Source organism: Paroedura picta, chromosome 7 (assembly GCF_049243985.1).
Source record: "Paroedura picta isolate Pp20150507F chromosome 7, Ppicta_v3.0, whole genome shotgun sequence".
NCBI lineage: Eukaryota > Metazoa > Chordata > Lepidosauria > Squamata > Gekkonidae > Paroedura > Paroedura picta.
Window position 1 is genome coordinate 113,783,069 of NC_135375.1, and position 23,441 is coordinate 113,806,509.

Sequence of the window (23,441 nt, forward strand, 5' to 3'; positions counted from 1 at the left end):
CCACATTGGATATCACTCTCCTTGTTCATGTCTGCTTCCAGGTACTTACAAGCCCTAGGTTTCCACAGGCATTGCATAATGCAGTTAGCTCAATTCTCCTGTTCTCCCCATAGGAATCTTCATCCTCAGGCAGCAGGTACAGTGTTGGTTGGAATGAAACTATATACAACTAGCACAAATTTGAAAAGCACTAATTTCTCCCTAGATTTTTATGGCTTTCTGGCATTCCTGTTGTAGGCGTTATATAAAAATTACTAGTATCAGTTGGGTTTGAAGAATGCCATTGAGTATCTGCACCAGTGTATGCCATGAAAATGATCTAAAGGTCATCTTTTCTGAAGTAGTTTAGGATTAAATAAACATGAAATTAAAAAGTCAGAAAGTTTTTAAAGTTTTGCACCATGAACAGAAAATACGAAGGTGTTGGCTTCTGAACAAATCCAGAATAGCCGCTGCTCATCCTGCCCACAAGAGGGATCTCTGGGAACAGCCAGCACTGTTCTACTGTGAAAAAACATCGTAGACTTTCAAGGTGTTCTGGAACACTGTGAAAACCTCATGTATAAATATTACCTTTTTGTAGGACATCCGTCATGTTTGAAATTTTGTCTGGAGTTGACGACAAATGTGAAGGCCTTAAGATGGCAGTGTATTGAATGCAAGACATGCAGTGCCTGTAGAATCCAAGGCAAAAATGCGGTAAATTTTAATCCCTTAATAATACAGTATAATGTTTGGTGTAATTTTCAATCTTTTAAGGACTAATTGAATCAAATGTATAGGTTTAGCTAGCAGAGACTCTTTAAAATGGATGAAATAATGTTTTTATATATAATTCATGCTTCTGCTTAACCGTGAAATTAAAAATGTATGCAAGATCACATTACTTTCCCCTCTTTCTATTTATTCAGGATAATATGCTTTTCTGTGATTCTTGTGACAGAGGATTCCACATGGAGTGCTGTGACCCACCTCTTTCCCGAATGCCAAAAGGTGATCTGTGCAAATCCGTCAAACACATTTAACCCCGCGTGGTAATCTTGCTTAGTCAATATGTATACTGACTTCCCATGCAGCTTTAGTGAATTATTTATGTGCTAGCCGTTATCACCGGTCAGGTGGCGTATTTGCTGTGAGCATTTCAAGCAGTCCCTCTTCTGTGTCGATTAGCCATTATTTCTGTTCCAGACTCACTGTTGAGAGCTGTACAAACAGTAGTTTGTAGATAAGAAGCTGAATTTAAGCTGGCCACGTGTCGGAAGTCACAGCAGAGTATGAGCCACAACCTGCGTCTCTCAGCTCAAAGCCTAATGGTCCTCAAGACATGCTTCTTGGCAGGCAGAACTTTGGATTTCTTCTTGCAGAGTTCAGGAGGTGCATAAACAGAGATCACCTTCTCTCCTTCCTAATTGAGGGGAAATGGTGCTGTCACTGTTTTTTTTTTTCTCCTGCCAACATAGCGGATGAGTGAAAGACCCATAACATTTTAATACACTTATTAAAATGTGTGTTTTCAGTGTTGGCAATCTTGGTTACAAGACTTTCTTGTCTTTTGATTTTGTTAATATGTTTACACCATTATGCAGATTAGCTGAAATCTTTGCATCTTTGGTCATCTCAGATGTACTGAAGTTCTTAAGCTGAATGATCAGTAATTGATAGATGAGAGTAGTGGTCAAAATGAATTGCTTTGCTTCTTGGGTCTGTATGTGTGTTTACACAAAACAGATATTTTGTAGTATGGCCATGTATAGGCTGACAGACCTGAGTTTCTATGTATAGATAGCATTGTAATTTTGCTGAATTGCTTAGGAAGACTTTGTCTGAAACATGGGATTTTTTTTAATGCCCTTTTCTGGACTATTTGGTTTTTTGTGGTTGACTTGTTTTCTAGTACTTTTCTGTTTCAGTGACCCTCATTGGATTGCTTTCACATACTTGCTCTTCTCTTCCTGAGTAGTTTCAGAGGGTTGTCGTGTTAGTCTGCAGTAGATCAGCTAGATACATGTCCTGGCGCACCATAGACACCAACAAGATTTGGGAGGGGGTAGCCTTAGTTGTGATACAAAGCATCACTCTCAAAAGCTCATACCCCCCACACCCTCCAAAGCATGTTGGTCTCTGGGCTGGAATCTCACCATTCTTTCTGGGTGGAAAGTCTCCTGTGATGTAGCTCTGTACTGGTTCACCTAGAGCCAGGTATCATCATGGACCATATTGTGTATCTTGAATCCATACCCTGACTGAAAAGTTGATAGCAGGCTCCAAGGATACTAGGCATTAGTAAACCAGGCTTATCCCCAACACAATGTTATTTTCTACCAAGGAAGACAGAGGGTAGACAAATTTATTTTATCTTGGATATTATAATTAGGGTAATTCATGGGTTTTATTTTGAATATATACGAATGCAGGTATGTGGATTTGCCAGGTCTGCAGACCAAAGAAAAAAGGAAGTAAGTTACTTCATGAGAAAGCCACACAGATAAGGCGGCGATACACAAAATCTGTCGGACGACCAAAAAACAAACTAAAGCAACGAATGTTGTAAGTATTCTATTATTTCCTTTTAGGGCAATTAGGAACTTGAGATCACATTCTTGCAAGGAGTATCTCCAGATACTTGCGTAGGAGTTAGTGTCCCCGAACTGCTCCTTAGGAACAAATAATACACCTGAATATTCAGTCATGGAATTCCAATAGGTGATTTAGGCAATACCTGTCTTCCCCAGAACTTTCCCATGCTGTGCTTCGAGGACTGTAGAAATTGGAACAAAGTCTGAGTCCTGTGGCACTTTTAAGACCAACAGAGTTTTATTTGAGGTACAAGCTTTTGTGTGCACATACACTTCTTCAGATACAATTAAATGGAAGTTACCAGTCCATAAGTAAAGAGTGAGCAGCAAATTAGCATAATGAAAGTTTAACAGATTCAAGGACCAAACAGGAATAACAAGATTAGATTATAAGGTTGCCATTTATTTGGGTTAAATTCTCAGAGGAACCATAGTGAAGGAAAGAAGTATGTCAGAATTGGAGATTGGCGGGCAGATGTATCCTTGATCGTGGAATGCTGAGTTCCATCTCTCAAGGATGGAGGCAACCTTACCATTCCATTCCATTTATTTATGCTGTTCTGGCTAAAGTTTTGAGCATTGACAATCAGGAATAAGATCAATACCAGATACAAATATAGTCAGTGATACAGTTATAACCATAATACGATAATTGATCTTGGGCATCAGCAAACACAATAGCAATACTAAATATCAGTAGACATATAAAAACTAATACAGCAATTGCACAGTCCCCAGAGGTTTGGGTTTCTTTTTACAAAAACAGATAAAGGATGTTCTCATTGTAACCAAATATGATCATCCTTTAAATTTAATTACATGAGATAAAAATGTTGCAACAGCCATGGTAATTTTATAGTCTCTTCCCTCCAGAAGGATTTGCAACTTTCTGTAGGATGGGAGACAAACCATATCCTTTAAAAAGGGAGTGAGAAGCAATACTCTGAATTCATAAAATTTTGAACAGTCCAAGAAACCATAGAGTAAGGAGCCTCTGCATTCAGTATCACAGCTACAACATCTTTCAACCAGTGGGAGCCTTTCATAACATCCATGCAGTTCTGCCATGGGAAAAGAGTTTAAATGAGCTAACATAAAGGCTCTTCTGTATTTAGGAACTGTCAAGTCTAGGTAGGCTGGATAACATTTTGCATATGACAGAACCAGATAAAAAGGAGAACACGCTCTACGGGCTTATATTTCAACACTCATTAAAGCATAAAGTCATCTCAAAATCATTTTCCTCATAGAAAACAGACTATCAATAACATTTGGTGAAATCCCCAGCCACTCTAGATGGGAGGTTACTGCCTATAGGCATCTATTCTTGGTAAAAAAAAAAGCTCAACTGTACAAAAATTAACTTTAATCAGAATTTGAAAGCAGATGACCAAGCTTTTGCCCCTAAATCAGTGGTCCCCAACCTTTTTATCACTGGGGACCGGTCAACGCTTGACAATTTTACTGAGGCCCGGGGGAGGGGTAGTCTTTTTCTAAGGGACATTGTAGCCGCCTGAGCCCCTGCTCTCCTTGCTTTTCTCCCAGTGCCCCTGACTTCCCAGAGCCCGCTGGGGGGGGGGCGCTACCAGCAGCAGCTACGCAGTGCCACGCCGAGGGGGAGCCCCAGCCATGGCGGCCACTGGAGAGCATCAAAGGTGAACTGGCAGCAGAGTGGCAGGGCAGCCCCCAAGGCAGCAGCTAGGGAGGAGGATGAGGAGGAGGCGCGGCCCGGTACGAAATGATCTACGGACCAGTACCGGTCCTCGGACTGGGGGTTGGGGACCACTGCTCTAAATATCTCATGCCAAGTTCAGCTCTCAGTACAGTTCCTGCCACACAACGTGGGCTCCCTGTAATTCTTCAACAGAATCTGGCAGGAAAAAAGTTGAACTTATCATTACAGCCAGAAATCCAGATTGGAGCTCCATATAGTAATTGAGCTTCCACCTTAAAGGTATATGCTGAAAGTGCTGCTGGTATATATTGGCCTCCTTTTGCAAAAAGGTTGTAATTGTTTGATAAAAAGCATAATTTTGGACTTGCTATAATTAATGTCTAATTTCCCCTTTTTACAAAACGGGAAGAAGACACCAAAGGCCAATTGGAGTTTGGGATTCTAGAAGAGTATCGTCAGCATGACTGCCGGGACACTGACATTTGCTAAAGTGGGAGAGTGAAACTGTGGTGATTTCAAATTGGTAGAAAGTTCCTCCATGTATAAATTAAACTGTAACGGGGCCCAATACACAGCCCTGGCTGAGGATTGTCAGTTTTTTCCCCACACAGGAGTTTTAAGTTTTTAACTTTTCCAAAGGCTTATGTGTTAAAACTGCAGGATTTTAAGAGTTTGACCATTTTTTAAATCTTGAAAAACTAAAACAAATAAAAACTCCTGTGTGGAAAAAAAATCTGAAGATCCACAACCAGACTTGAACTCATAAAGTTGTGGTCTCAACGCAAGTAATTTACAAAGTGAGCCTCCTAAACTGGGGTGAAGTTTGCTGCCTCTGTGCCCTGTTCACAATGTTCACTGATAGTTTTTTAATTTTTTATTTTAAAGAATGAAATGAGATTACTCTATGATTGTTTTTTAAAGAAACGAATAAGCATCCTCTTCACTTGGAGAAAAGTAAATTGCCAAGCAGAGAGGGGAAAGGGCAGGGTGGGAAAGAGCAGAGACTCAGCAGCTCTGGTAAGCATTCTTCTCTCCCCTGTGTGACGTTCATGTGGAGACTGGGAAAAGAGAAAAACAGCTGGAGGCAGCCATGGGTTGGTCTTTAACTCCTTCTGATATGAGTGCTATTCATATTAATTAAAGGGAGCTTGTAAAGCATGGGGAAAACACCTCCACAGCATGAAAGCTCAGACAGAATGAAGCGAGCACTGGAGGTGAGGCCAGGAGGAGGGAGAAAGTCTAAAAGAGGCAGGGTATCTGCACCCAGAAGAGAGAGCCATCGGCCCACATTTTTCCAATGAAGTGGAGAAAATCCACTCTTGGATATGCTGAGGAATAGGTAGTGTGACTACAGAGATGATCCTGAGCAGTGCAGATTGCAAAAAGACGACAGCTGATCAGCATAAAAGATCAGCTTATTTTTAACCGAGTCCAATGAGCTTTAAAAGCCCAGTGCAGAAATAACAAGCTTAGTTTATAACAAGCTTCGTTTATAAGCCCAGTGCAGATAAAACTCAGATCAAACTAGGGTTGGGTGCTCCGGTGCCCTAAGCGGCCGGTCTTTCCTGGCACAGCCAGCACCGCACCATGGGGGGAGGGAAGGGTGGGTGCACACTAGCAGGTGCAGAGCTCCGTTTGTGCCCACCGTAGCACTGACGCCCACACCTTCCCCCCCCCCCCCGTGGTGCGGTGCTGGCTGCACTGGGAGTGAACAGCTGCATTGGCCGCCAAAGCGCCCAACCCTAGATCAAACCTTATGCCAAGGGATAATTGGACAAAACATCAAGAGACACAATACTGAAAAACTTGTAAGAGAATACTTCAGCTTGCTGGGACATTCTACTCAAAGTAGCTGTTATATTGCAAAGAAACGTCAGGAATAGACTAGAAAAGAAAATTGCTTAGTGACAAGTTATTGCAGAAGAACAATGGAACCCCGAGAACTTATCTCACTACATACACTAACCTCATCCAATCATTACATTTGTATTCTCACCAATCTCCCAGAAGGAACACGTATCCTCTTTATTTTATCTTATTTTATTTCTTAATTGGAGTATTAGATCAGAATAGTAGATTGTAACATAATATAATGAACATCAGAATGTAATATAATTTGGGATGATAGATCGCAATATATTTCTCTAGTCTGGGGACAGGGGAGATAACTCTACACAGCCACTTGCCTCACTTCAGAGAACTTCAAAGAATGTTGTAACGTCACCTCCGTGCTTGAGAGGAGACAGATGGAGGTTCATTGCAGGGTTTCAATTGATTATTCTCAGCATTTCACAATTAAGGATATGTCTCCAGTTTTGGCATATTTCTCTTCACTACATTTCCCCCAGGTATGAAACCCAAACAAATAGAAACCATATAAACTAAGCTTGTTATTTCTGTTTGATCCTTTAATTTGTTACACCTCATTACTTATTTATTAATTATATTATTTATTTATTTAGATTTTTATACCGTCCTTCCATACGACTCTGGTCAGTATACATAAAACACTGTAGAATATTTACATAGAACATATAACAATATAACAGATAACAATCATGATATAACATGCCAACCAGAACAGCATTTCAACAGAACAATAACAGACAATTCCTGGGCAGGTTTGACCTGTAGGGGGGACCTGTAGATGTTTTGAGTTGGTCAACCTCAACCAAATGCCTGGGGAGGAGCTGCCTTTTGCAGGCCCTGCGGAACTGTGGAAGTTCAGGCAGGGCCCTGATCTCTTCGGGGAGCTCGTTCCACCAGGTGGGGGCCAGGAACAAAAAGGCTCTGGCCCTTGTTGAGGTCCAACGTGCTTCTTTGGTGCCAGGGATTCGTAGCCAGTTGGAGGTGGCGCAGCGTAAAGGTCTTTTGGGGGTATATTTTATGGGGGTTATGTTTTATGCTAATTTACTGCTTATCCTTTGCCTATATGTATGGGCTGGTAACTTCCATTTCTGTATCTGATGAAGTGTGTGTGCACAGGAAGGCTTATATATTTTGAATAAAACTATTGGTCTTAAAGATGCCAATAAACTCAAACTTTGTTCTGCCGCTTCAGACCAACCTGTTTAGTTTAGTTTATTTGATTTATTGCCTGCCACTCCCTTATGTCTCGTGGTGGGTTACAATAACTGGGTAAAATCCCCTAAAAACCCCAATTAAAATCCCAGTATAAAAATCACACACAGTTAAACAGCTCACAAAAGATACACGGCGGAAAAAATAATATCCTCAAAACTCAGTTGCCCCAATGTCATCAGAAGGAGTGGGAGAGAAAAGGGTGCAGGATTCAGGTTACCCACCTGAGTCTGTAAACTTAGCCGCAAGCTGTGGGACTACTTAATGATGAATGCATGCGGCATAGATTGAAATATGTTGTTGGTGTGCAAAAATGGGCACCCCTAATGTGTTAAATCAGTTGCAGAATAATTTGTTAATGGATTGCAGTCAGATGGGAAGACTATAACAATACTGTTGCTGAATTTATTTGAGCTCCTTCTTAAGAGTTGATAGATTTAATAGATTCTTATTTGTGACTTGGAATGATGGTGTGAAATCAAATAGCAGGATGAACTTAACCTCTGTAGGCAGATGGTTATTAGCATATGTGGCACCAGCAATAGGTTTTTGGGGATACAGAGCTAATTTTCTAGAATCACACTAAGTCAGACTTCTGTGAAAAGGTTGTGAATGTTAACAGCCAACCATGTTCATGTGTTGGGGGAGGGACATGGAGTGGGGACCAGATTTAAGACTACCAGTTGGCTATTCAGCAAACTAGGTGGTAGCTTGGGCCCCTTAATTTCTAATTATATATGCTATTGGCATCAATTAGTTTCAACGTTAAAGAAAAATTATTAATTAAAGCAGTTGTGTGCCCAACAGGGAAGGGAAAAGAATTTGGTGCAATTCTGCAGTTTTGTGTTGCTTTTCAGTTTGAGAACTCTTCCAGGCGCTGTGCATTTTGTGCTAACATTGCCTTAGCAATGTGACATTTCAAGAAAATGCTGTTTTCCAGTATTCCCTCAGTCTTCCACTAATTAGCCTTTAGCTACATCAGCATGTGCTGTGCGCTTTTACCAGGGGTAGTCAAACTGTGGCCCTCCATTCGATGTCAGGAGCTCATGGGAATTGTAGTCTATGGACATCAGGAGGGTCGCAGTTTGACTACGCCTGGCTTTTACCTTCCATTCTATGCCTTTCTTAGTTCTCATTTTCCTTTGGCCATAATTCTATTTATTAATTTTATTTATGCCTTCTGCAGGATTAATCAGTTCTCTTTGTTTGCCAAACTGTCACATTTAAGAAGTTAAATATCATGTTGCGCATTTTGACTTAGCGTTGTAAGGAAGTGCATCATTCTTTTTTGAAAGTCACTTGTTCTTAATAATATTTTATCTCATATATGGAAGTATTCTTGTTGAACTTAAACATAGGCAAGCCTGTCAGACTGGATGTTTAGTGTCTTTTTCTCCTGTAAGAGCTCCGTCTTGGAAAATGTCAAATGTTTTGATATTCTTCTAGCATAATGCTTTGCTTCTCCTGGGAGCACATTATAGTCATCAGCATACAAGACAGAACTTTACTAATACGTGCTATCCAACACAGTAGTCAAGTGCCTAACTGAAATAGTGGTATGGTGTGTTTAATTGTATGTTGTGTTGGGACAGTGCAGATATAACACTAGTTTATTGCTGACATTAAGAACAAAGAGTGCACATTCTCCATTCTTCCCTGCAGAGTATCATTTAAAATCAGCATCTAAAATCACAGATCAAAATAGCTTCAAGTAAAGAAAGTACCAATTAGTCCTGTTTCCAATTAATACTCATGTTGGAGAGCCATTTAACTGAGTTTATGTGTGAGTGGGAGCAACCTGAAGGGAACAGAGTTAGATTTTTGCACATGCATCGTTAGGGCTCTCTATTATGAGAGGCTTCTAAATATAGTAAAATCAAACTACTAAATTACCACTTTTGGTAACACTTCTGGACCCTCAAATGAGACATAGTTTAGTGCCTCGGTATTTATTTACCAGGACAAAGTGAGCGAGAGTTCTGCGAGGGGACATATTAACTGTGCACATCAAGGAGCCAGTATTACATCTATGGTGGCTCTGTGTGCCAATCACTGTTGCTAGAATGCTTTATAGTTTTTGCCTTTTTTGTTGTTGACACAATTCTATTATTTATTCATCTCATGGCTGGTGAGCTGAAGCTTGTAGAAGGTGGCTTCTCCAAAGGCATTCAGTAATTTGATGGCTAAGTTCAATTGGCACACAAGCTGTGGATCAGTCCCTGGACCGCTCTGTCATTGTTTAGTTTGTCTGTATTGCCACCCCCAAATAACAGACCCTGATTTAAAAAGCTAAATAATGTACCTGTTATGAAATAACAGGCTTTCTACTCTGATAGTTGGTCACAAATTCGTTCAGTTTTAAGCTAAAGAACATGAATCGTTTGAGTGCAATCTTGTTCCTTTTTGATTCCTTGTCCTTGATTCTTCAATGCTGACTTCTTATTTTCCAAATTTCTTTGCTTAGGTCTGTAACCAGTGATGAAGGATCCATGAGTGCATTCACAGGAAGGGGGTCACCTGGTAGGGGTCAAAAGACTAAAGTCTGTACCACACCTTCATCTGGTCATGCTGCATCTGTGAAGGATTCAAGCAGCAGATGGGCTGTTACAGACCCCACCCAGCCTGGTGCCGCCACCCCCACCTCCACTACCACCACCAAAATCACCACCACCTCCACCTACATACCTGCCTCTACACTTAACGTTAACAAGAAAACCAAAGGGCTCATTGATGGCCTCACTAAGTTTTTCACACCATCACCCGATGGTCGCAGATCACGAGGTGAAATAATAGACTTTTCAGAGCATTATCGTCCAAGGAAAATGGCCTCTGAGAAACAGTCATGTACTTCTCATGTGTTGGCTACAGGTACCACACAAAAGCTAAAACCTTCTTCACTTCCACCCCCAACCCCCATCTCTGGTCAGAGCCCTGGTTCACAAAAATCCGGCACTTCCATCTCTTCTAACTCTCCCCAAAGCTCTTCCAGTCAGTCAAGCGCACCCTCCTTTAGCAGTCTTCCCAATAACAGTCAGCTGAAGGGACTTTTCGATGGACTTTCTCATATTTATACCACTCAGGGACAGTCTCGAAAAAAGGGACACCCAAGTTATGCACCACCCAAGAGTTTGCGTCGCAAAGCAGCTTTCTCTTCTACATCCAAGTCTAACGCTGCTTTCTATGGAAGGAAAGATATTAGAAGTAGGTTTCTTTCTCATCCCTCCGCCTCTGGATGGAGTATGTCTAGAGGACTTGCTTTTAAAGCCATTGCTCACTTCAAGCAAACAACTTTCCTTAAAAAGCGCAGGATTCTAGGCAGATTAAAGTATAAAGTGACCCCACAAATGGGGACCCCCTCACCAGGGAAGGGGAGCTTGGCAGACGGAAGGATTAAACCTGATCAGGATGATGGTAAGCAACAGGTCAAAGCGCCAACCAAACCTGCGTCCCGTCCAGATCCCAATTCTTATTTTGTCACATAGGTCTCAGCTATTTTTCTTGTTCTTACTTCACTCTCATACAAAAGAAGTGAACTCTGACCTTGTAACTAATGCTGACTAAATCTCCAGAGTGTTTTTTTCCATCTAATACTGTACCACCTTGTCGTTTGTCAGTTTTTGCATATGTAGTGGCACTAGCTTTCCCCTCCACCCTCATGTCTTCATGATGCTGCTTATACCTTTGTAGTCCTGTGTTGGTAGCCACTTCATACTGTCCCTTGCCCTTTTTCCGGCCGTCATGCTGTTGACATTTATCAGGACGAGCATTTCAACTCTTCATTTCCCTCTCCTCCATTGCTTTTCCATGAACAATTCCATCCTGCTACACAATGCTGGATCTGTACTGCTGTGAAATTTTACTCTTCCCAATGTTTAAAATCTTTCCTTTTCTTTAAGAGAAATTGTTTGTACTCTTAGTTCTATCTTGTTTTTAAAAAGTGTGGTCTAAGCTTAGTTTAGTGCCAGAGGTTGCCAGGTTGTATTTTACTTTTTTAAAGTAGAAATTGCCCTGGAAATTTGCTAGGAAATGTGAAATCTGTGCTCCATTGTTGGATGTAAGTTTGATTTGCTTTCCTCCACCTCTGGATGGGGCATGTCTAGAAGACGTGCATTTTAAATATTTGGACATTTATAGGCTACGAATAGAGAGTGAAAGCTTGAGTGAGGATGGGAGAGCACATATACAGATGATGATCCTGGTAGTGTGCATTTTAAACAGATGTGCAAGTGTGGTAATTGTAACATCCTCACAAGGATGACAGCTTGCCATCTCAACTGGGAAGCAAGGGCAGAGGTTAGAGTCGTAAGTGCTAATGCAGTAGGACTAGCAGGCTGTATAGTATTGCTGCCATCATGTTGGTGAACAGTCTCTCTGCTGGTTTTAAACAACAGGTACTGAAATCAAAATAAGCATCAAACAAGAAAACACTGATTTATTTCTGGTGGGAACCAAGGACATTGTCATGGATGAAGATCTGGAAATGTTTAAGCAGGCTCGAGAACTTGCCATGGAGGTAAGATTTATACCGAGCAAATGTCTTAGGAATGAATAGAATTGTAAGGTAAGCTTCCAGATGAAAAAAGGAAGATATACTTGCGTCAGTCATTCATTAAAGATACTTCTCTGGCTTGGAACCGAGTGGCCCATAAGTAATGACTGGCAAGAAACTTTGGGCCATTTTAGAGCATAAGTAAGAATGGGTCATGCCTTTTCTGAAGTTCACCCATGTCTTTTCTGCTGTAAGTTCAAAGATGTCCACACTAAAGTCAGCCGGCAAGACTTTTGTTTTTACGTCTGTTTTCATTCTGAAGAGGAGGTGGTTTGATGGGTAATTCCTCCCAGTGGGAGAGGAGGTGGGGACAAGTCCCACCTTCCTGTGAACATGGCTGGGACACTCTCCTCCTTTGGCAGTTTCCCCCCCTGCTCACCAAGGAGTACATGGTATTAAATAACAGATACTGCAAGTGTGATATTGAAAGGGTAAGTTTCTTTGTTGTTTTACACCTTTAAAATTTTTTGATCGGAGCTGATGAAATGCTCATTTAAACTGTGCGGCTTTGAACTGGGCTATCGTCTGTTGGTTCTCCGTTGAGCTTAAACTTATATACTAGTCAGACTTTTGCATGTTTTCTTCAGTAAAAGAGTCCTAGATGCAAACTAAGTCGTACTACTTATTTGTCTTGTCTTCCATTGTGTTTTGTATATCCTGCTAGTCCTTGGTAATTAAAAAAAAATTGAACAGCTCAGCACTAATGTACCCCTCCTCCAAATAGCTGACAATACCAGCAGTGTTCTACCAGTACTTTTTCTTTTCACTAAATTCCTAGTGTCCTTATTTCTGTTACATGTTTACTTTAAAATAACCTTTCTTCATCCTTTGAATCACTTCCACAATCTGGTCAGTATGATTTCCTATCCACTTCTTTACTTATCTTGTTAACTGATGGGATCAAACTAAAATGGCCATTTTCATTTCTGCTGTCCTGTTGTTCCTCGGGGTTCTCGGTCCTCTAGAAGCCATTTATTGTGGACAGCAGCTGCAGGGGTAAGCCAGGGTGGTTCCACTCAGCAAATGGAAAATTTAATATGGCTCCAACCTCATATTTCCTTTTGAGCTGTGAGTCAAAGCGGCTGTCATAGGCTTGAGGAAGAAGAGCTGGATGGAGTAAAAACTGACTTCATACAACAAGGGAGTAATTGTTGGAGCCCTATCAGATGTCCATTGAGGGCTTTTGATTGAGCTGTTTTGAAAACATTACCGAACATTTCACAATTCCTGTGGTGCAAAACTAGCACAGTTTTGCTGCAGTTCATACTTCTCCAAGTAGATAACTCAGACCATAACAATTAGTGACACACAGGAAGTCAGATAGAATTCAAAAAAAGGTGATCCTGTTGTGCACTCAAATCTTTTTTTCTTTTTTTCCCTTCCTTATATATAAATAAAAGAAGATCGGATGTAAAAATGGTGGTGAAACAAATGGCCGATACCCTTCGGTGATAGAATTTGGAAAATATGAAATCCAAACCTGGTACTCCTCACCGTACCCGCAGGAATACTCAAAGTAAGAGAGCAATTCCTGTATTTTACATGCAGGATAGAAAGTACAACCCATTTCATGACAGATTAAATTTTATTAAAACACCCACAGCTCCCAAGAGGATCATCTTTCATATTACTTGCAAAGCCGTTCAAGCGAATACCTAAAAGGTTAAATTTACAACACCGTCTTGCTCTTTTTATTCTTGATCGTACATTGTTATTGAAGAAAACATGTTGTGAGCTTGTCCATGTTTAAATAAGGGGAGTTTGGATTATTATGGTGAGAGAGGAGCCTGTTCAGTTAGAGTTCAAAATGACTTTCAACTGATATTAAACATACATAATTAAACGTTTATAATTAACACAATGAGCTGGGACATTCCCTTGAAAGTGTATGTCATGAAATGGAAATGTGTTACTGCTAACAGAGATGCATGCAAGTATCATGGTAGCCTTTCCTTGCCTAAATATCTTTCATTACTGACTCATGAAAACTCCAAATTGATCACCCCTCCAAATAATTAATTGCACTCTAATTGTGAACCCTTTAAACCTTTTTGAACTTTTATGTAGTCAATTTATTATGATTTATAAGTAGCTTCTTTACTTTTGACACTGAAGTGAAGCATTGGACTTGAACACTGACGTAATATTAGAAGAAGCAATGTGTATGAACGCTGAATCAGAGCTGGAAATGCTGGGCATGGAAGTGGGAAAAGTCTGCTACAAGTACATGCTCAAGCAAGTGGGCCGGTTTGTAGTGAATACAATGAGAAAGAAAACACCTATCCCCATGCTTTGAACTGGGTCAGTAATATGGGGAGCAGTTGGTATTACTAGCATCCCCATATTGAAGAGCCAAAGGCCAATATATATGCTACTAGTAATTAAGCCTGCTGTAGTTTAAATACAGCGGGCGCTAGCGGGGCAATGGATTTGGGGGGGGGGTGGCTGTGTGGCCTGGGGGCGGGCAGGCGCGGACCCGAGGCCGTGGATGGGCCGGGGCGAGACCTTCCCTCGTCGGCTGGCGGTTCCTGCAGATGTCTGGCCGGCGCGGGCCCTACCTGAGGCGTCAAAGGGTGTGGAGTGTGCTCGGCGGCGGCACAGGCGAAGGGGTGGATGTTCTTGTGGCTCCGGGTCTGGCTCCGGCACCAGCCACTCGCAACAGAGGCGCTGGCTGCTTCGTTGCCGCGGCCGCCGCCATTGGGGGTGGGCCCGCCATTGCAGGCGCGACGGTGGCTGGCAGCACCTGGAGGCTTGGCGGGCCGGCGGCAAGGTCCCATCCTCGGAGGCGGGCCAGCCAAAGGCGGTTGCGGCACTGGCGCGGCTGTCGGAGGGGCTAGTGGCGCGGGGGGTGCCAGCTCGGGCGCTGTCACAGCTGTAGCAGGAGGCTGAGCTGCAGTCGCAGGTAGTAGGCAGGCGCGTGGGGCGTTGGAGAGGCGGGCCGCTCGCGTATTGGGGCGGCGCCGGCTCCTCGTCTGCGGGTGGGCAGGCAGCAAGCGTTGTCTGCGGGCGGGCAGGCGGCAAGAAAATGGCGTCGGTCGGCCGGATGCAGCCGAGTTGGGGGGGCGGATTGGGAGGCGCGAAACACCTCCCGATTCGTCAGTCCGGTGGCAAGGGACCAATCACAAGCCGTGCTCCGTGCGGCTTGCAATTGGTCCCTTGCTGCCGGAATGACAATCGGAGGGACCAATTGGCAGGCGCTTTGCGCCTGCTGAATGGTCCCTCCGATTGTCAGTCCGGGGGAAGGGGCCAATCAGCACCCTTCCTCATCCCGGACAGGGCATGCCCTCGGGGCCCTTACTGCTTTATTTTATCCGCTCCATGGGAGTGGTTAAAGATGTTATTCAATAGAGGACAACCATGGAGGAAAATTTCCATTTGAAAACGGGACATATCTAGAAACCGTTCTGGTTGGATCCTACGCTACAATAAACAAACAAGAATGAAGAACCCTTTAGTTCATTTATTCTGCAATAATTTCAGTAACATCTATAGTAGCCTTGGGATAGGTTTTTTTTCCTTTCTCTTATTGTATTCTCTACAAGTACATGCTCAGCAGGTGAAACTTGCGGTGGTCTGGAACAAAGAATTGGCAGTCACCAGCCTAAGCCAGGAGCTGTAGCAGAGAATAAGTGTTGGAAGGGAGAGGAGAGTTGTTCTCTGGTTCTAATGGTGTAAACAAACCAGGGAAGAATTTGGACTTGTATTGCTTGCTTTTATATTTGGTGGTGAATCTTATGAGAAGGAACCGCAAAGCTTGTATTTCTGAGCACAGGGAATCAGATTTCAGCAGTGTCAGCTGAGGCCAGAAACAACCAATCAAGATCAGTAAGGGCCATGCCCCTCCTCCCTCTCCCCTTCCCCCAAAAATCCACCAAGACTCCTGGACCTGTTGTATTATTACTGTTTAATGTTATAGAGTTACTTTGTTATTATCAGTTAATATTATTAATGTTATAACTAGTTATATGTAATGTTTTCTGTATAGTTTCTTTAATTCCATGTAAACCGCCCTGAGCCTTCGGGGAGGGCGGTGTATAAATGTGATAAACAAACAAACAAATAAATAAATAGGTTTTAAATGGTGGGACTCTGTTTAGGATTGCTTTGTAAGTCACTTAAACATGTGGGTAATGCAATGACTCTGCCTGTCCTGATAGCAGGTCATAACCAAGTGATGTTCAGTTAAGAATCCTGTCCAAGCCAATATTCTGAATAAGAATAAGATACATCTGTTGTGTTAACAGGAAAATGTTCCCTTACCTCCTTGTCAGGTAATTGCTCTTTCAGAGAAATGGAAGAAAAGTTCATGGTTACTTAAAAATAAAGCTCAAGAAATAATAACATGTTGCATTTAGCTTTACATATCATGAAGCATTTAAAAAAAAACATAAATATGTTTAGTGTGCATTACATATATGCATAATGGAGGTTGGTTTTTTTCCTATCCTGGATCCATGTTATCTGGAAACCATTTTCATAAATACATTTTGAGAGATGTTATGCACAATTTTGTTGGGCCATGTGTGCTTGCTTGCTCAAAACAGGTTTTACCTCCAGTTAAGATAGTACCCGTGTGAGCTGGCAGCATTTGTAGGTCGTGCTGAGCCATGATGAAAAGTTTCTGAAAAACCTGCCTTTCCCTGACAGGGCAGTTAGGACCCTGGCCTTTTAATGATGTACTTGTTATCAAAAACAACGTGCTTCCACCTTATCTGCGTTCTTAAACAAAAGTATGCTTTAACTTTTTTCTTTGCAATACATTTGGAAGAAATATTGGGATTTTTAAAAAACCATAATGCATGAAGCATTAGAGATACTGACTAGCTTGATTTTTAACCTTCAACAGACTGTCAAAGCTTTTCCTGTGTGAATTCTGTCTTAAATACATGAAAAGTAAAAATATTTTGCTGAGGCATGCAAAGAAGTGTGGCTGGTTCCATCCTCCAGCCAATGAAATCTACAGAAGGAAGGACCTTTCAGTGTTTGAGGTAAGCAAAGTTTTATTTGTCTCGTTGTGGGCTGACTGTCTGGCAAGACCACAGGCTTGCCCTGTGGCATGATGTGTGGCTGAATGCTCTGCAGTAATGAATAACTCAAGTCTTGTGGGTGTGGTCTGGTTCTGAAACACATTTTGAAATGGTTTGCTCTACTTGCATGTTTTCTTTCTGTTGCCAGAAAAGTAGACTGTCACTGACCTTTTTCTCACCAGGAATTTGCCCTGACCCACCACTCATCCGGTGGCAGGGCTAATTCCCACTTCTGCATGATGTCAGTGCTGGTCCTGGGCTGTCCTAGGCCCAGGCCCTGGTCATCAACGGAGCCTATGTTGGGCCTGGGCCATGCAGCTGCAGAAGAGTTGGGCCGTCCTGGTCCAGCTCCTCCCCATCTGTGTCAAGTACAGTGTCCTGGAAGGGACAAAAGAATTAACTTTCTGGGCTCAGTCCGCATAAGCAGAAAGAATAGGTTGCTGGTTAAGGTGGTAAGATGGAATGTAGAACTTTAGGTTTCGGGTGTGGGATGAGGACATTATGTTCTTCTTAGTCCCTGTCAACTGACAATGGTCAGGCTGTGTAAAAGTTTAGGATAAAACCTTTCTTACCCTTCTATAGTTTTTTGGGGGGCAATTTGTACATGGGGGAGCATTCAGCAGGGGATTTCATCCCCCACAGTATGTAGTGGTACAATCCATTGCACTGCCTCAGCAATCTGCCGCCTTGTTCTGCTCCACATAGAGACCACACCTGAGTTGGCAGGGATGAGAGACTGAAGGGCCTATAGGGTTTCCCGATCTATGATGGAAAATTCCTGGAAGTTTAGGTGCAGCGGGTTGTAATGCAACAGCTCCAAAGCAGAACTCTGTAGTCTGGAGATCAGTTGTAATTCTGGGATATCTCCAGGCCCCACCTGGAGCCTGGCACCTGTAAGGACCTGCTTGGGCAAAGAGGTTTTACTTTAGCTTGGGAACTGCAGCTCAGTTTCCCAGACCCCCATGTGAAAAGCCCCAGTTATCATGCAAGGTTCTTGGAATCCTGCCTAGTGTTCCTTACAAAGATAAGAGTCTTCTCCTCCTCCTTCTGTATGACCTTGGACTTCCTTGGTGGTCTCCCATCCATACTCCACTTACCTTCCAAGATCTGATAAGATTGAGCTAGCTGTAAAAGTTATATTATTTGGTGGTTGTTTATGCACTTATTTGTGTGTTTCATAAACATTGTATGTTCTTAAAGTTCAAAGATAATTTTTATCGATAATACACTAATAGATAAATCATGGGGCAGGTTCCACAGGCTTCTTGCAGCTGCTTCAAGTTGCTTGACTGTCAGAGTCAATTGGAAAATGTAATATAGGAAATGGCCCTCAGTGAGAACGTGTTACAATTTTTCAGAGAGTCTTTAGTGTTTATCATTCATTGAATTCTTAACAAGACATTGAAGAACCTCTGCATCATATTTTCCTGCCTTTTCCCCAGTGAACTAGAGATGCAAGGAACTCCTTATATTTTCATACACATCGCCTCCTGTGCAGATCCTTGATAGGTTGGAGGTGATAAGCATTCCCCAGAGGATAATACAAGCCTCTGCGTTGGATCTTCCTCCCTTCTCCACTTCAGTCTGCTGAGGAAATTATTTTTTTTCAACCTCTTCCTCTTAAAAAAAAAAATCACATAAGCTGTCACCTCCCCCACCCCCTTTCAGGATTCCTCTTATGGCCAAATGTGGAATTGAAAGATTTGAATCTGACAGTCATTGGGCTAAAAAGAAAGTCAGTGAAATCTTTAAATGTTAAATCTAGATCTGCTTTCTCATCTCTTTAATTAAAATACTTCCACACATATTGCAAGCCTGGAAGAGCACGATTCAAGCTGACATCAGGAACTTTTGAGAACCCAGCAGCGTTCTGTGCTTTCTCCATTGGGGTCCTTGCCTTGTGGAATAGTTTGCCGTAGGACAGTGGTGCTCAACCTGGGGGGTCGGGACCCCTTTGAGGGTCAAATGACCCTTTCATAGGGGTCGTGGCAGGACGAGCAGCTTGGCCAAGGGGGTGCCACTACTGTTGCCACTCCTCCTGCAGGTGCCCGCGCTCAGCCGCCAGCTGCTCCAGCAGTGCCCCCAGGAAAAAAACAATTTATATACAATCATGAACAATGGATCTTCACACCATTTGGTCAGTTTCGATTTAATTTCTGTGAAAGAACACTTGCATAATTCTATGGTTGGGGGTCACCACAACATGAGGAACTGTATTAAAGTGTTGCGGCATTAGGAAGGTTGAGAACCACTGCCCTAGGAGGTCAGGGAAACTCCCCCTCTCCCGGCTTTCTGCAAACTATGCAGAACTGAACTATTCAAGAGGGCTTTTCTGCACTTGCTTGGATAAATGATATGGAGTCGGGGCCTATACTGCTATGTTTAGCTTTTTGTAAGTAGCATCCTATTTATGTAATTTCTGTACTGCTTAATTTGTGGTGTTAATACTTACGCTATGCTTCAGTTCTTTCCAGTGGTTCCAGACTTCTAAAATCCTATGTGAAATCCACCTTGACTCCCTGTGAGAAAGGCAGACTATAAATAATATTAAGAAATTAAAGAAATAAGGCAAGAACTGGAGACCAGCCATCTAGATGAAAGATGCCATGGCTTCTGCTACGTAGGCTATTGCTGTGCTGATTAGGCTATAGAGGTTGGCAGAGCCATGTCTGAGGGCCGTATCTGAGACTGGTGGTTTTGGTCCTGGCTTTGTTTCGACTTGTAGACTCACTGGAAGTTACCTCGTAGAAAGGTTAGGTATAGATCAAACATATAATAGAGGGTAAACAAGAGAATTGGGGAGCATGCAACGTAATAAGTAGTTTGAAGTATGCCTGTAAAAAAAAATGGTGGCTTGCCCATTCGAAAATAAAGGGAAGCAACTCTGTGTGTGAGTGTTTGTGTGGGCATTTTCTCAGCCTTCCTGTCCATATGCAACAATCCACATGACCATCATCATCATCACAACTTTATTTTTATAGCCTGCCTTTCCCAGTTGGCTCAGGGCGAGTAACTACAAAATAAAACATACAAAAATGTGGTTTCATCTTGAAAGCAGAATTAAAAAATGCTATTTAGATAAAGCCTTGAATTATCAGTAACTTTGTTAAAATGCTGCAAGGGTTGACAGTTTTGTTCAATGCATATTATAATGGCTATATCATGCAGGGCAAGTGGACCACCTATGTTGCTAATGGAAGCCTGTGTGTGTGAGACAAGCTTTTGTCACAAGGGAATTTTCCATAATTTTAACTAAAGATGGAATGATTGTACTCTGCCTTCTAGGATTTCTGTGAGAATAAAAGGAAAGGGGGAAACGGTAAACAGTCTTTGAGTTCCTGGCTGTTCAGTAGCATATAGCTAGTTAACTCTTGCTGTAGAGAATGTGCAGATCACTTAAAAGCTGCTGCCTGTTTGAATGTAGCTCTTGGGATTAGATCCTGGAAGCTGAAACAACTCTGTTAATAAAGCTTGTTCAATCCCTGCCTTTTATTTTAATAGAAGATGTTTTATTGAAGTGCATGTTGTACATATAATAAAGTTATCTCTGTTCTGAGCACCATGGAGAAAGGAGAGGATAAAATTAAATAAGTATTCACTTTCCCTGATCCTGCAATATACTTGCTTCAGTAGTTTAGAAGCCTGATAATATTCATAAAATTGTTTGCGGGGGGGGGGGGGATACTTTTATACAGAGAAAACGAGAGAAATTATGCTAAATGTGTAGATTCTTTTGAAGGTTGTGTATTGAAAAAATAGGTCACAATTGAGCAGACTTTAGTGGAATTTGTGTTCTGTCCTTCCTATGCTGATATTCCGAAATTGAAAATTCTCTCCTCCTCACTTTATAGGTTGACGGGAACATGAGCAAAAGTTATTGCCAAAATCTTTGCCTGTTAGCAAAGCTCTTTCTGGACCACAAAACCTTATATTATGACGTTGAGCCATTCCTTTTCTACGTTCTCACAAAGAATGACAAGAAAGGGTGTCACTTAGTTGGATACTTCTCTAAGGTAAAAGTTTCATATTATTATAGGAATTCCTTGTTTGTATTCCAAAACTTCAATAATTGTTGTTTCATTATCCATTTAACACCCTTTTCTGAAATACAAACAAGTGCTGTATCATTGTCAATTTCTCAAATTTCTCATTGGCTGGCATTGACCAAGATTAAGAAATTATGTTATTTCAAAGCCTGCGTTCCTGTTTGTCATTGGATTTTTTTTAAATTGGGGATTTTGTCTCAATACAAAATTCAAAGTTTAGCCAAGAAGGCAGTTTTAAAAATAATGTGTGGCTGTTTCTACAGATGCCAATTAGCCCCAGTCTGTGCATACAAACATTCTGAGGAGTTTAAATTGCACTTGTGCATTGATAGTTTTGGACCAAGTAGGGCATATCTAGTGAATTCCCATCCCTCACTGTAAATTGCTACTATTTATTATCACTTATCCAGTGAAGAAGCTAAGATGAGCGTCCAGATTTTAAGTTTGTTCCAGACCACTGAATAGATGAACCAGTCATAGGAAGACAAGAATTAATTGAATTAATGTTAAGAAAATGTCGTATGAGTTGTTTGCCTTAACTAATGAGGCCTCCTCTCTGGACAACTATTTCTACGCCTGACACCTCTAAAATTTTATTTCTTGTAAAACTGTGTAACTGAATATCTGAATATACAAAATGTTTGACTTGTGGCATGTTTATAAAAACCCAGTTTTAACTATGACAACCCCTGTAAACAAATTTAATATGTGACTGTGCATAATACACAAGGCTTTCTCCAACTGAAATAATTAGATTTTAGTTTGTTGAGGCCAATGTCTGTGGTTGGGGACCTAACTTGTACATCACGTCATAGACAAAAGCATGTATAATAGGAACCTTTTGGGAAAAGACGGCTGAACATGTTGAAGATCTTAGCAGATTCCCTGTTCTTTAGCTCCTGTAGAAATAATGAATGATGGAATATGATTATCATTTTGACAAATGGTCAGTTGAAGGGTGGGGAACCATAAGAGTGCCTTTAAAGGAAGGGCAGAATAGAAAGTGAACATGATAAGGTGATTTTTGAGATAAAATCTCACCTTTCTGGATATTCTTCTTGTAATGCTGTACTGGAGGACATTTGTTTGTTGGTCTGCTGAAGTGAGTCACAAGCCTTAGAAACTGAGCTTTTGGCTTGAGCCACTAGGGGGTGCAGGAAAGTCATACGATCCTAGAGTTGGAAGGAGCCATATAGACCGGTGGTCCCCAACCACTGGGCTGCGGCCAGGTGCTGGGCTGCGAAGGCCCTGGCACTGGGCCGCTGCTCCCTCTCCCTGCCCCCCCCAGTAAGAAACTTCCCAGGCCGCAAGCAAATAGGCCACAAAAGCAGCCAATTAGCTTGTGGCCTGGCAAGCTTCTTTTTGTGGGAGGGGGGAGAGGGAAGCAGGGCTGTGCATGCGCAATGCACATGTGTGGGCAGGTCACGCATGCGCGTTTGTGCCATATGTGGCTGCAAACGCGCATGCGTGGCACTTCCGCTCATGCACGGAGTCCTGCGCATGCGTGTTTGCGGCCGCGCATGGTGCAAACACATGGCCGTGCGTGGCAATCACCCTCCCCCCACCGCCGGTCCGCAGCCTCAAGAAGGTTGCGGACCACAGATATAGACTAGCGATCCCCAACCTGTGGGCCGCCGACCACATGTGGTCCTTCGGCTAATTGGAGGTGGGCCCCGAATGATGCCTTCCCCCCCCCCCGGCCCTTTACAACACACTTCGGGTGTCATTGTCTCCCATCACTCCCAGATGGGACTATATCGTTGCAGAGAAACAAGCTCAGGGTTCCCATTGATTTGTCATTGTCATGAGTTAAAATTTCCATGAAAATAAAATGTTCCTTATGTTCATTGTTGTGGCATGTCTGTATCTTATTTTGAAGAGATGTTTAAACATGACCATAGCGATCAGAGAGTGTTAGGGCAGTGGTTGAGAGTAGAGGAGTAAACTACTCCCCCCCACGGGCCTCAGTAAAAGGCATTGAGTGGTCCCCGGTGAGTGGTCCCCGGTGATAAAAAGGTTGGGGACCACTGATATAGACCATCTAGTCTAACCCCGTGCTCAATGTAGGATCAGCCTAAAGCATCCAGGATGTCAGCACAGTAAAAGGCACTCTGCTGTTGGCTAGGCTCCCTTTCTCCAAGATTGATGATTCAAGGATGATTCTGCCCTCCCCCATCCTTTTCATGCTTGGTAATGGAACAATATTTTAGTGGTTATACATGTGGAACAGAAATTACAACTCCAAATTCAAGCTCTGGGATGTTAATCGTTGTGTTGGTGGTAGAAGATCTAATGGTCATTTGTAAAGACTTTTGCTGTATGACAAATGATGTAACCTTTTGAATATGATCCAAACTTAGATTTATAACAAATTCCACACCCAGTCTTTCTGCTCATGGGGCCCCAGAACTGCATTATTTTCCTGTACTCCATTTTATCCTTAGAACAGCTTTGTGAGTGTATCATCCAGCAACCTGCCATGGCAGA

The 23,441-nt window shown here is 42.2% G+C and overlaps 1 protein-coding gene and 1 long non-coding RNA gene across 12 annotated transcripts in view; one reads left to right on the forward strand and one right to left on the reverse strand.

Annotated features, from left to right (window-relative positions):
- Positions 1-23,441, forward strand: part of KAT6B (lysine acetyltransferase 6B) — a 139,881-nt gene that overhangs the window by 66,057 nt on the left and 50,383 nt on the right. For 5 of the 10 annotated variants that reach the window (XM_077346011.1, XM_077346009.1, XM_077346012.1 and 2 more), the window contains exons 4-11: positions 584-699; positions 912-993; positions 2,415-2,547; positions 9,797-10,743; positions 11,724-11,845; positions 13,282-13,397; positions 16,728-16,869; positions 20,760-20,921. In XM_077346011.1, the coding sequence (XP_077202126.1) occupies positions 584-699; positions 912-993; positions 2,415-2,547; positions 9,797-10,743; positions 11,724-11,845; positions 13,282-13,397; positions 16,728-16,869; positions 20,760-20,921 (1,820 nt within the window). The remainder of the gene's footprint in view (positions 1-583; positions 700-911; positions 994-2,414; positions 2,548-9,796; positions 10,744-11,723; positions 11,846-13,281; positions 13,398-16,727; positions 16,870-20,759; positions 20,922-23,441) is intronic. The other 5 variants (XM_077346013.1, XM_077346014.1, XM_077346015.1 and 2 more) reach the window with 5 other exon arrangements.
- LOC143841573 (uncharacterized) overlaps positions 1-23,441 on the reverse strand; it is a 65,110-nt gene that overhangs the window by 41,251 nt on the left and 418 nt on the right. Inside the window, exons 2-3 of one of the 2 annotated variants that reach the window (XR_013232726.1) lie at positions 19,361-19,427; positions 17,077-17,286 (exon numbers count right to left, since the gene is read on the reverse strand). This is a non-coding gene — a long non-coding RNA (uncharacterized LOC143841573). Of the gene's footprint in view, positions 1-16,863; positions 17,287-19,360; positions 19,428-23,441 lie in introns of those variants that run through there. The other variant, XR_013232725.1, reaches the window with a different exon arrangement.